This window comes from Strix aluco, chromosome 6, assembly GCF_031877795.1.
Source record: "Strix aluco isolate bStrAlu1 chromosome 6, bStrAlu1.hap1, whole genome shotgun sequence".
Taxonomy (NCBI): Eukaryota; Metazoa; Chordata; class Aves; order Strigiformes; family Strigidae; genus Strix; species Strix aluco.
The window spans coordinates 26,615,664-26,628,842 of record NC_133936.1 but is presented as its reverse complement, the minus strand read 5'-3'; the positions used below and the strand labels follow the sequence as shown (position 1 = coordinate 26,628,842).

General features: G+C 36.2%; 1 protein-coding gene across 1 annotated transcript in view; it reads left to right on the top strand.

Annotated features, from left to right (window-relative positions):
• TTN (titin) overlaps positions 1 to 13,179 on the top strand; it is a 242,809-nt gene that overhangs the window by 142,711 nt on the left and 86,919 nt on the right. The window contains exons 167-189 of the mRNA XM_074829250.1: positions 101 to 151; positions 232 to 627; positions 834 to 1,109; positions 1,341 to 1,616; positions 1,737 to 1,876; positions 2,354 to 2,480; positions 2,569 to 2,832; positions 2,937 to 3,203; positions 3,337 to 3,600; positions 4,117 to 4,256; positions 4,383 to 4,509; positions 4,629 to 4,895; positions 4,995 to 5,261; positions 5,768 to 6,034; positions 6,131 to 6,270; positions 7,071 to 7,197; positions 7,947 to 8,089; positions 10,558 to 10,681; positions 11,514 to 11,780; positions 11,926 to 12,023; positions 12,178 to 12,346; positions 12,439 to 12,705; positions 12,852 to 13,118. Of these exons, the coding sequence (XP_074685351.1) occupies positions 101 to 151; positions 232 to 627; positions 834 to 1,109; positions 1,341 to 1,616; positions 1,737 to 1,876; positions 2,354 to 2,480; positions 2,569 to 2,832; positions 2,937 to 3,203; positions 3,337 to 3,600; positions 4,117 to 4,256; positions 4,383 to 4,509; positions 4,629 to 4,895; positions 4,995 to 5,261; positions 5,768 to 6,034; positions 6,131 to 6,270; positions 7,071 to 7,197; positions 7,947 to 8,089; positions 10,558 to 10,681; positions 11,514 to 11,780; positions 11,926 to 12,023; positions 12,178 to 12,346; positions 12,439 to 12,705; positions 12,852 to 13,118 (4,731 nt within the window). The remainder of the gene's footprint in view (positions 1 to 100; positions 152 to 231; positions 628 to 833; positions 1,110 to 1,340; positions 1,617 to 1,736; positions 1,877 to 2,353; positions 2,481 to 2,568; positions 2,833 to 2,936; positions 3,204 to 3,336; positions 3,601 to 4,116; positions 4,257 to 4,382; positions 4,510 to 4,628; positions 4,896 to 4,994; positions 5,262 to 5,767; positions 6,035 to 6,130; positions 6,271 to 7,070; positions 7,198 to 7,946; positions 8,090 to 10,557; positions 10,682 to 11,513; positions 11,781 to 11,925; positions 12,024 to 12,177; positions 12,347 to 12,438; positions 12,706 to 12,851; positions 13,119 to 13,179) is intronic.

Here is a 13,179-nt window from a genome sequence, read left to right as displayed (position 1 = left end):
AACTAAAGGAGATAAAGTCTGATGTATAAAATAAATATTTGTCTTAATTCTAGTATGTATATTTAACTACATTCCTAATAATATTGCTGTTCTATTTCAGAGGCCAAGCCACCAAAAGAAGAAACACCAAAGGGTATCAGTCCAGTCAAAGGTAGGATACTAGAAGTCAATACCTAAAAGCAAAAGCAATAAATCAGGATTAGTTTATTCATTTCTGAACCTGAATTACAGCCAAGAAGACACCTTCACCAGCAGATGCAGAAAGAAGGAAACTCAGACCAGGCAGTGGTGGTGAAAAACCTCCTGAAGAGCCTCCATTCACTTACCAACTCAAGGCTGTACCACTGAAGTTTGTCAAGGAGATGAAAGATATAGTGCTAACAGAAGCCGAATCTGTTGGGTCTTCTGCAATCTTTGAAGTCCTTATTTCACCATCCACTGCAATTACCAGCTGGATGAAAGATGGAAGTAACATCCGAGAGAGTCCAAAACACAAGTTTATTGCTGATGGCAAAGATAGAAAGCTGCATATTATTGATGTCCAGCTGTCAGATGCTGGTGAATACACTTGTGTATTACGACTGGGGAACAAAGAGAAGACATCTACAGCCAAACTCATTGTTGAAGGTATTCCCTGTTTCAAGTTTATCAAGAATTTAAAGGCTAGCTATTCCTCAAGCTAGAAATAGTTACTTTGTGAATTTACAGTGGTTAGCAGATGCATCCTTTTGTTTCCATCAATCACTACACACACTGATTTGATATGTAAGGCATTTCTGCATCACATCTTCTGTATATAAATGAGATAAATCAAAATGTTGTGTTTCCCACAGCACTCCCAGTACGGTTTGTGAAAACTCTTGAAGAAGAAGTCACTGTGGTTAAAACCCAGCCACTGTACTTGACATGTGAGCTTAACAAAGAAAGAAATGTGGTCTGGAGGAAGGATGGGAAGATCATCAAAGACAAGCCTGGGAAATTTGCTCTGGGCATTATTGGTTTGTCACATTCCCTCACGATCATTGATTCAGATGATGCTGATGCTGGTACTTACAGTGTTACCGTGGAAGACACTGAGCTGTCATGCTCATCTTGTGTTAAGGTAGTAGGTAAGCAATCAAAACCATGTTCTCCTTTCTCTGTGGGATATTTGGGCTGTTTTAAAATTAGGAAAGCTTTGTCTTATAGTATTACAATATAAATGGACAAATAAGATTTTTACTGCTACTGAAGCTTGTTGTAATACAAAATCTATTAGTTCTATTTCTTCTATTTATGACCAATCTATTTGTAATAAAAGTCTGCTAAGCTGTAGTTTTATGTAACTTTTTGTCATGCAGAAGTGATAAGAGACTGGTTAGTAAAACCCATAAGAGACCAACATGTGAAACCAAAAGGGACAGCTACTTTCACCTGTGACATTGTCAAGGATACACCAAATGTTAAATGGTTTAAAGGAGATGAGGAAATCCCTGCTGAACCAACTGACAAGACAGAAATCTTGAAAGAAGGAAATAAAATTTTCCTGAAAATCAAGAATGCTGGCCCTGATGATATTGGGGAATATTCAGTGGAAGTTGAAGGTCGCAGATACCCAGCTAAACTGACCCTTGGTGGTAAGGAAGCTTTTATTTGTTCAAAAACCTCTAAACAAACAAACAAAAAAGGTAACCTGAATTATCATAAAGCTCTGTCAAAACTTGTTGTAATTATATGTGTTTATTTGTGCATTCTAGAACGTGAAGTTGGACTTCTGAAGCCATTAGAGGATGTTACAGTTTACGAGAAAGAAACAGCAAACTTTGATACAGAAATATCTGAGGATGATATTCCTGGTGAATGGAAGCTGAAAGGAGAAATCCTGAGACCCTCACCTGTAAGCATCCTTGAATTTTACACACTATTTATTTAAACACTGTGAACAGTGTTTAATTGAGCCTTTATGGTAAGATCTTCTCAGGTCTGTCATTGCTACTCAGGCTAGAACATAGAAAGGCTAAGCATTATGGTGATTAAAAAACACTGCCTGTCCATGTAAGGATTATATGCTATAAAAGCTAAGTTTTGAAGCAATTCATTATCTCAAAGGATTACAGCACATTATTCAGACAATACTAAAAATACCCTACATACATTACTAGGAATGATGCTGACACTTAAAAGAACTGTGGAACACTAAAGAAATATATTCATTTTTTTTATTATTGAGTAAAAGTGTTAACTTTCCTTGAAAAGCAATTCCAATCTTTCTAGCTGACTCTTTCCTGTGTATAAAATGTTTATAGAATCCCTTTATTAAAAATACCTAGCAGTAAGGCATTGGCACTGTATTTACCAAAGTCTATCTCTCCAGACATGTGAAATCAAAGCTGAAGGAGGAAAACGCTTCCTAACCTTGCACAAAGTCAAGTTAGAGCAAGCTGGTGAAGTCCTTTACCAGGCACTTAATGCGTTTACTACAGCTATCCTGACAGTGAAAGGTATGATGCACCATGGAGTATGATACCAACTTAAACAGAGTTCACATGGAGCACATTACAAATGAAGTGTTCTGTTTTGTGCTTCCAGAAATTGAACTGGACTTTGCTGTACCCCTAAAAGATGTTACTGTCCCTGAGAGGCGCCAAGCAAGGTTTGAATGTGTCCTTACCAGAGAAGCCAATGTTATATGGTCTAAGGGCACTGATATACTCAAGATTGGAGAAAAATTTGACATCATTGCCGATGGAAAGAAGCATATTCTTGTAATCAATGATTCTCAGTTTGATGATGAGGGAGAATACACTGCTGAAGTTGATGGCAAGAAGAGCACAGCAAGACTGTTTGTGGAAGGCAAGAATCTTCTTATGAACAAAACAATAAAAAATGGTTAAAGAATGTATCTTTTAGAACCACATTAGCCTTTTTCTGATGGTATTTATGTGTCCACATTACAGGTGTGAGGCTGAAGTTCATATCACCTCTACAGGATCAAACAGTGAAAGAAGGGGAAACAGCTCACTTTCAGTTTGAACTTTCTCATGAAGACATGCCAGTGAAATGGTACAAAAATGAGAAAAGACTTCACACAAGCAGAACAGTTTTTATGACTTCAGAAGGCAAAGTTCATAAACTAGAAATGAGAGAAGTAACACTTGATGATATCTCTGAAATAAAGGCCGTAGTCAAGGACTTGAACACACAAGCAAACCTCAAAGTCTTAGGTAACTGGATAATTTAAAATACGCTATATGATATGTAGAAACAATTTCTATAAGTAGAAAGTGACAAAATATTGATGTTTTAGTAAATTTATATTACTAATTTACCATTTCATATCCACTATGCCTTTTGTAGAGGCCGATCCATATTTCACTGTGAAATTACAAGACTACAGTGCTGTGGAGAAAGATGATATTATTCTGGAGTGTGAACTTAGCAAAGATGTGCCAGTAAAATGGTACAAAGATGGTGAAGAACTAGTAGCTTCCAACAGAATTTCCATAAAAACGGATGGATTGCGCCGTATCCTGAAGGTCAAGAAGGCTGCAGAGAGTGATAAGGGTGTTTATGAATGTGACTGTGGAACCGACAAGACAAGTGCTAATGTCAGCGTTGAGCGTAAGTTATCATGCCTTGACTGAGGGAAAGTAATGAAACCTTTGTAAAACAATGCAGACAGACAGACACTCTCTAGAGTACAACACCAAAAATTGTACCTTTAGAAAACATGCTGTTATGATGAATAGCTGAAATATATAGATTTACAATTATTAAGAGTATATATTGTAAGTTAAATGGCTGTTGTAAAGACAGTGATGATCAATTATTCTCTATGTCCATTTACAGTGAGGAAAAAAAGCAGTTTAATGCACTGTAACAGATATCTCGGTTAATTATGAGAAAAATATTCTTACTAAAAATAACTAAACTTTCAGACATATTATAGAAGGAGGTTGTAGACTGCCCAAACTTGCAGCTTTTAAAAAAGAGGTCACATAAACATTTATCAATGATAACATTTGAATGCCTTAAAGAAGGAGTAGGGAGAGAGTTGAGATCCTTTCCAGTATTACATTTCTATGGTATAGAATGAGTGAGTAAACAGATGTCAACTTTTGGGTTTTTTGATTTTAGCTCGCTTAATTAAAGTGGAGCGCCCACTGTATGGAGTGGAAGTATTTGTTGGTGAAACAGCACGTTTTGAAATTGAAATTTCTGAGCCTGATGTCCATCCTATATGGAAGCTAAAGGGAGAAACCCTAACACCTTCACCTGTAAGGCTTCTTTATTTTTAGACCATAATTTACACTAGAAAAAATGTATTTAATGATAATGTCTTCTGAGTGGTTCCTTAGAATATTCATATTTGGGCTGGGGGGGGTGTGTTTCTTTACTACCAGGACTGTGAAATCATTGAAGATGGGAAGAAGCATGCTCTTGTCCTTCATAACTGCAAACTTGATATGACTGGAGAAGTGTCTTTCCAAGCTGCTAATGCTAAAAGTGCTGCCAATCTGAAAGTGAAAGGTACAGTCTGCATTTTTCCAACATTTCCACGTGTATCTCAGGGCATTAGAACAAATCTTGCAGCAGAAAGGTCTGTATGAACCTATCACTGAAATAAAAGTGCTCTTCTTTGATTTCAGAATTGCCTCTCATCTTTATCACTCCACTAAGTGATGTGAAGGTCTTTGAGAAGGATGAAGCCAGGTTTGAATGTGAGGTGTCCAGAGAACCCAAGACTTTCCGCTGGTTGAAAGGAACACAAGAGATCACTCCTGATGAAAGATTTGAAATTATTTCAGACGGGACAAAGCATGCTCTGATTATTAAATCTGTTGCGTTTGAGGATGAAGCTAAATACATGTTTGAAGCTGAGGATAAGATAACAAGTGCCAAGCTGATAATTGAAGGTTTGTGTGATTTTGCCTTTCTAGGGAAGATTTGCACTATAGTCCTTGAGTAGTTTTTATTGAAAGCATTATTATTAATGAAATGTTATGTTGTTATAGGTATCCGCCTGAAATTCATTACTCCTCTCAAGGATGTAACAAAAAAAGAGCGAGAAACTGCAGTGTTCACTGTGGAACTCTCCCATGAAAATATCCCTGTTGTCTGGTTCAAGAATGACCAGCGATTGCATACCAGCAAAGTGGTTTCAATGACAGATGATGGCAAATTCCATACACTCACAATCAAAGACCTTACTATTGATGATACCTCTCAGATTAGAGTGGAAGCTATGGGCAAATCCTCAGAAGCTAAACTCACTGTTCTTGGTAAGAATACCCAAAAGAATTTACATTATGTATACTACCAGAAGAGTCTTATTAATGAAAAATAGTGCTCAGAAAGTCTTGGGGTTGGTTTTGGTTTTCTTTGGTGGGTTTTTTTTTGGTTTGGCCTAAATCTACCTTGTGATTTTTGACAACTTTACAATTTGTTTGTCTTCTTTGGTCTCCATTTCCCCGTTCACAAAGGATAAATAAAATAACTTCAAAATTTCATGCAACGGTTGCAAGATTAACTAATAGATAGTTGAACAGTGGTCTGAAACTCCTAGAGCACCAAAACAACATTGTCAGTAATATTAGTAATACACTGAATTGTTTCTTAGATATTTGTTGTTTTCTCTTTTTGCAACAGAACTGTGTAATATTTATAAGGACTATATTTAATCATTCTTGCAGGGCATAAACAAGAAATGTATTTTATGGTAAGAACTAAGTGTCGTTTCTGAAAGACCAGTACTTCAGGTATAAACATATCTTGACTTTGCTTACAGAGGGAGATCCTTACTTCACTGGGAAGCTGCAGGATTACACTGCTGTAGAGAAAGATGAAGTAATCTTACAATGTGAAATCAGCAAAGCAGATGCCCCAGTGAAATGGATGAAGGATGGCAAACCAATTACTCCATCAAAGAATGTTGTTATTAAGGCTGATGGCAAAAAGAGAATCCTTATCCTCAAGAAAGCTTTGAAGAAAGACATTGGACAGTACACTTGTGACTGTGGTACTGATCAAACCTCTGCTAAACTCAATATTGAAGGTATGGTTATTTTACTGGGCTGCTCTGTAGTAGAGATCTTTTGGGGTCTGTTAGAGGCTGATGGAATCACTTTCCTTTTGGTTTGTTTTCCTCCAGACCGGGATATTGAGATTATACGTCCACTATACAGTGTGGAGGTTGTTGAGACAGAGACTGCCCGTTTTGATATTGAAATCTCTGAGGAAGGTGTCCATGGCAATTGGAAGCTAAAAGGAGAACCCCTGACTGAATCAGCTGTAAGCAAATATTTCAGATGTTTTTTACATGTGTCTCAACAATTTGTGGGGGGGTAGGGTGTGAGGGAGTAGAAGATGGCTGCAGAAAGTAAGTGAAATCTTTCTGCTTTCAGTAAGGGTCACTATAATAAGAATACTGTTTTTTTCATTAATAACTTTTTAAAGGTCTTATAAACTTAATCCAAAACATTATATAAAATAGCTAAATAATAGATTATTTTACATAAATAAGTACATTCTGTATTGCTAGTCCCTAACAATCATGTATCCAAAGTGCAAAGACCTGGTGGAATTCACTTAAACATAATGGCATTTAAAAATACAAAATTTGGATTGTCTGCATTTAAATTTGGTTTTTGAGTTATTTGTTTAAATAGAGGTAGATGACATTTTCAAACTCTTTTCCATTACTATGACAGCTAAAATTGGTTTAAAATGGTATAAGGCTTAATCAAATATTCTTAATTCCTTGCTGGAAGGATCTGGAAAATTAAGAAACTTTACAATCACGCCTCTGGTCTACATATGGATATATTGGCTAGTCAATCAGTTCATACTATTCACCAACATGAATATGTTGCCTCTTGCTCCTTCTTCCTAAGAGGAAACAGACTGCATTGACTTTGAAAGGAAAGGCTTATGAATAAAAGTTTATAAGGTATATTGCAGGTGGCAGTGGGCCTAAGTCTTGTGAATGGAGGAGGAGATAACACATGTATAGTATGAAGAGAGGTAGGGGCTCTTGTGGTGAGGAACACAAAAAAGTTACTGAAAAAATTGATTTACTTCTCTTTGTGCAGGAGTGTGAAATCAAGGAGGAAGGCAAAAAGCACTTCCTTACACTGTACAATGTACGCTTAGATCAAGCTGGTGGAGTAGATTTCCAAGCAGCAAATGCCAAATCCGGTGCTCACCTTCGAGTGAAACGTAAGTGCCTTTTAAACTGAAATTAATTAATTAAGTGAAAACAAGGTACTCATTGCCTCTTTGGAACAGGTGGACAAATCTCTATACTGTATTGAACACACAGTAATTCTTTCCAGAACAACTCGAGGATTAATTACTCAAGCCATCGTAATTTTTTAGTTAAGGAATGTCCTATATGTTTTTTAACCTTGTATATTATTTTATTCATATATGAGAAATAAAAATAAGGAGATGGCCTTGAAGGCTGCTTCATGATCTGTCATTGTATGTTGTTGTGAAATCAAAGTATTACAAGCAGAGGCTTTACTGCATTAAAGTATCATGCTAACCTGAGAGGATAGGATCACAGTGATATCTGGGGATAGGGTTAAGAGCTTGATGGACAGGGACAGACCACACGGCTGAAGACCACTTGTTTCCCACTCCAATCCTAGCCCTCACTATTTTGGAAAACACATGCCTTATCTACCAAGAGGTATGCAAGGCTTGGCAGGGAGACAGATGCACAGCAACTTTCCTGCTGACCTTGTTCAATTTAAAGAAACACTCTCTGCAAATAGGAAATTTTAGGTGGCCAGCCCTCCCCCTAAAAACCCAGGGTGGCCTCTTCTATTTAGGGAATTTTAAGAGCAGCATTGCGATGTCTGTCTCTCTTGAGGGAAGCCACCGTGGAGATTAGTACATAAGGGCAGCAGCTCTCTCTTGGGTAGAAGTGACTAATCTGAAAATGATGTCTTCTCCTTACCAAGCTCGAGTAATTGGCTTGCTGAGACCCCTCAAGGATGTAACAGTGACAGCTGGGGAGTCAGCGACCTTCGATTGTGAACTCTCTTATGAGGGAATCCCTGTAGAGTGGTTCCTGCAAGGAAAGAAACTGGAGCCCAGTGATAAGGTAAAGAAACTAAACTTTCTTTTTCCTTATGTTTCCTCCTGCTTCCTCTCCTTCAACTCTTTTCCCCTTCTTTATTTATCCTGTAGTCTCTGTCAGTAGAAGTACTAAGGCACAGCAATACAGTAGTGCTGCTGTGCCAAATGGTAAATCCTCACTAAATGAGATACAGCTCTTTTTTTTCCCCAGAGTTCCAGTATTCTGGAATACTACAAGTATTTATCACACAAAGGGAAACTAAAGTTACAAAATATTAATCATTACAACAGTGACTTTGTGCCTGATTCTGTTGGAAACTTAGCCACAGGGGTACTGCATGATTTTTGCTCAGGTTAATTGTACTTACAGTGAAAGGGTTTTGAAAGGTGCTATCAGGAAATCCTTTTTTTCTCCTGAATGCTGAGTTGCAGTCCAATTCTGCATATAAGGGGATTAAGAGGATTCAAATTCCATTTCAGGCATTTGTTCTGGCTCTCCAGATAACTTTCTGGGCAGATTTGCTTGTCAAGCACTTCTCACTAGCTATTTTTAACCCTTCATCAAGTGCTGGCTCTTAACTTTGAGATCTGAGCAGCCTGGAATGCAGTCAGTTTAATATTTAAAGTTAATGGTAGGGGAAATACATAAAGAAACATAAAGAAATATATTAAGAAACATAATATATAAATGGATATCACTGGTTTTAAGACTTCTTTTTCACATACTAGGCCTAAGAGAAATAATGCAAATGAAAATACAAATTGGAAACCTCAGACAAAGCAAACTTTCAAGGCATTACAGGACCTAGCAAAGTTTCAGAACCTGTTATAATGCTGCTAATAATACTTTGGTACAGATTTTTTTTCTTTTAAATACAATTTTTAACATATTATTTTCAGGTTTTACTAGATCTTTCTGAGTTTCATGAAATTTGCCTAAATAAAAACAATTTCATTAAAAAAGTAGGATATAGAAATAGGAAAAGAAAAAACCAATCATGGCAATAGGCAACCCTATTACAGTATTTAAGGACAGATAAACAAAATTGAAACTCAGCAGAGGAGACATGTAATAAATAAAGGTAATTGCTTCTGAGTCTAGGAATAGAACTGTGGAAAGCTATTGATCAGTGCCGTGGTTTGATAGTTATTACTGCCTGGCAAGAAAATATTATATGTTAAATATTCTATATGATGGAACCTTATTTTCTTTTTATCTGTCTGCGCTCTCATGTTGATTACATGAAAAAAATCCAGATTTTCATTCATACAGTCAAAACTGTCATTTGACTTCATCTGAAATTTTATCAAGAAGAATTTCAGAGTAAACCACTGATGCATCACTTCCTGCCCATTTAAAATAGCCTCTTGAAACACTTTTACTACTGTCTTCAAGAATCAATCTAATTTTACAAGTGTTTCATTTCAGCTGGTTTTAATTCAAACCATTATTTTACCTCTGTGGCTGGCATTCAGCTGTACACATATAACCTTTATTGAAGCGACTTCTTTGTTTATCTTTGCTGCTTATCTTGGCCAAATGTATATTTGGCTTCATCTCAATCTTTTTCAGATGAGCATTCATTAGACCTGGTTTTCAGGCACACAATGACCATTTGGAAGGACAGCCTCTTAATTCCTTCTGTCCCTCAGAAACAAAGGGGACTGCCTTCTCAAAAGTAACTTAATCTTTTATGCTTCTTCTGTAGCAGAAGCTTGCTTTTCCCCTTATATTTCTAAACCAGCATCTACTACTTGATCACATACTTCTCTGAAAATAAATAAATAGAATTCAAGACCTGCATTAAAATTTATGGCATAAATGAGTAGCAGCCCTCTTAATGGCTGAACTGCAGGATGTGTCCTTGAATCCCTCAGGTCCACTCCTAAAGAAAAAGGATGTTTGTGCAGGACTAACCCAATTCAAACTTATGATTGCAAAGTAGTTTCAACAATAGATCAATGCAGAAATGTTGGTTTTAGGCAGGATTTTTGACCGAAATTTAATAATAGAAAGACAAATTTATATTTACAAAAGAGTGTATGAGGGGGGTGTCAAACCTCTTTATATCTCTGTAAAAGTTTTTGCTTTAGATGTAGTCAGGAGTAATATCAATTTTTTCCCATAAATTTACTTATTTTGGTATTTATCAGTACCTGTTCAAAATAAACATGGTCTCAAGTCAGCCTTATTTTGAACTTTGATAGTAGACTCACTCAGGTTTTCTAATACAAGGACACAAATACCTTAAAACATGGGGAAACTTGAAATTAAAATTTCTTGTAGGTGAAAGGACAAAACAGAAATGATTCTCAAAATCCTCAAAGTATTTGTGTCTTGAGCTATATCTAGTATATACAAAAGGAAATTATGGAAATTTCATATAAAAATGAACAACCAAACTCCACAGATAACAATGCTATTTCATTAAATGCTTCTTACATATTTGTTGTAGATACTTACAAAGGGGTTTTTTTAATCTACTTTATAAGGTCGTGACACGTGCTGAAGGGAGAGTTCACACTCTTATTCTTAGAGATGTCAAGTTAACAGATGCAGGAGAGGTATCACTGACAGCAAAAGATTTCAGAACTCAAGCAAATCTTTTTGTGAAAGGTAAGTCAGTCATTTTAATTATACCATAGTCAGCATTAATGGTTCATTCATGATTCACCCTGGAACAGGATGTTTATATACACCATTTATTAAATTACTAGGATCATACATACAATATTGGAGAGGTAGATAACTTTCCTAATTAAAAAAAGCCACTTACTTGAAATCTTTATGCTTCACAGAAGAGCTGAGAAAGAGGGAAATACTGGAAACGTGTCAGACATGGGAGATGAATCAGTTTATTAGGATTTCCAGGGCTTCATTGCAGACTTGAACATTCAATTGGCCTCAAGATGACCCACAAATACTGGTCTCTGTGACTCCCAATGGCTTTTTTTTCTGTTCTTTGTAGTATTCAAAAACCTGTGAGAGCACAACTACACCATCAGTCAAGCGATGTAACATTGACTGTATACTCATTTGCACTTCTTGCAAGCTGTGTATGGCTAAGAATTCAAAAAACTGCACACACTTCTAGTTAAAATTGAAGTAAAAATTTAAAAAATCATTGATGGAGTCACTGAGATTACATGCGTATAGTTCAGCTAAAGCAACTGAGTTGCAAGGCTTTCTGATGATTTGTGAGTAAAAACCCCATGGACAAGGATATCATTCAATCTAATCTTACAGTAGGCTGAAAATGAGATTAACTGAATTAACCGAACATGTCTGGGCATTAAAAATAAAAAAATGAAAACCTAAAACCTTCAGCAGAGCGTTTTTGATTATTCAGTCAAGAAAAATTAGTAAACAGCATGGGAAAGTTCGGTACTAGCAGAGGTCTGGCTATAATTTAGATCTTTTCTATCAAAAATCTATCTGTTTCTTTTAGAACCCCCAGTTGAATTTACTAAACCACTTGAGGACCAGACTGTTGAAGAGGAGGCCACTGCAATACTGGAATGTGAAGTTTCCAGGGAAAATGCAAAAGTTAAATGGTTCAAAAATGGAGAAGAAATTCACAAAACAAAGAAGTATGATATCATTTCTGATGGCAGGGTCAGAAAACTCATTATCTATGGCTGCACACTGGATGATGCGAAAACATATACCTGTGATGCTAAGGATTTTAAGACATCATGTTTTCTCAATGTAGAACGTGAGTAATTTACAATTTTCTACAAAATGTCTAAGTGCTATAAATGTTGTGTACTAGTGTACATGACTGGCAATAATATCAATGTCAGCAATTTATTCTTCTCTACTGGAGACTCCTCTATTAAAAATTTTCTTTTCTCTTACAGCTATTCGTGTTGAGTTCCTGAAACCCCTAACTGACCTTGAAGTTAAAGAGAAAGAATCTGCTCGGTTTGAATGTGAAATTTCTCGTCCAGGTGTCAAGGTCAATAATACTTTTTAATCTGATTAACTCTTTCCGCTATAGCTTTTTTTTTTTTAAATTGACAACTTTATTATGTGGTTACAAAAGAACACACAACTGAAATCTATGATGAGCATGTTAATATTAATAACCATATTTATTTGTTCTAAAACAGGTGAAGTGGTTTAAGGATGGCATTGAAATTAGAAAAGGCAAAAAGTATGACATAATTTCCAAAGGTGCAAAACGCACTCTTGTTGTCAGTAAATGTGTCTTCGATGATGAAGCTGAATATGCCTGTGAAGCAAAAACAGCTCGAACTTCAGGCCTACTTACAGTGATAGGTAAACACAGTGTTTTCAAATCTAATCTATGAATGAAACCAAAATGTTGTTTTGATGAAATTAATTAAATCATTTCAAAATTCTTGTTACAGAGGAAGAGGCTGTTTTCACAAAAAATCTTCCTGATCTTGAAGTAAATGAAAATGACACTGTAAAATTGATCTGTGAAGTGTCAAAGCCTAATGCCGAAGTTACTTGGTTTAAAGGAGATGAGGAGGTGCCTGATGGTGGTAGATTTGAACATATTTCTGATGGCCGAAAGAGAATTCTTCTCATACGTAATGCTCATCCTGAAGATGCTGGCAAATATACTTGCAAGCTCCCAAGCTCTAGTACAACAGGAAAACTTACTGTACATGGTAAGAGAGTTACTTTTGTTGGCCTTATATTCTGGAAAGAAAATTAAAAATAAGAAAATCAGTAAGAATACACAACTTGGTTTATTCTCTTCATAAGTAAAAAATAAAATAAATTCATATATATCTACAAAAATGTTTTCTTTCAGAACTTGCAGCAGAATTTCTTACCAAACCACAAAATCTTGAGGTACTTGAAGGAGACAAAGCTGAATTTTTCTGTTCAGTATCCAAAGAGGCAATTACAGTACAGTGGCTGAGAGGTGACACAGTCCTGGAAGCTGGTGATAAGTACGACATCATTTCAGATGGCAAAAAGAGAACACTTGTGGTTAAAGACTCTATTCTAGGAGATGCAGGAAAATATACTGTCATGGTTGGTGAAGCTAAAGCTACAGCACGCTTAACAGTGATTGGTAAGCTTTATTTTATCAATGTGCAGGTGCATATTTTGTTGCATTCCTTATGTATAGCCCA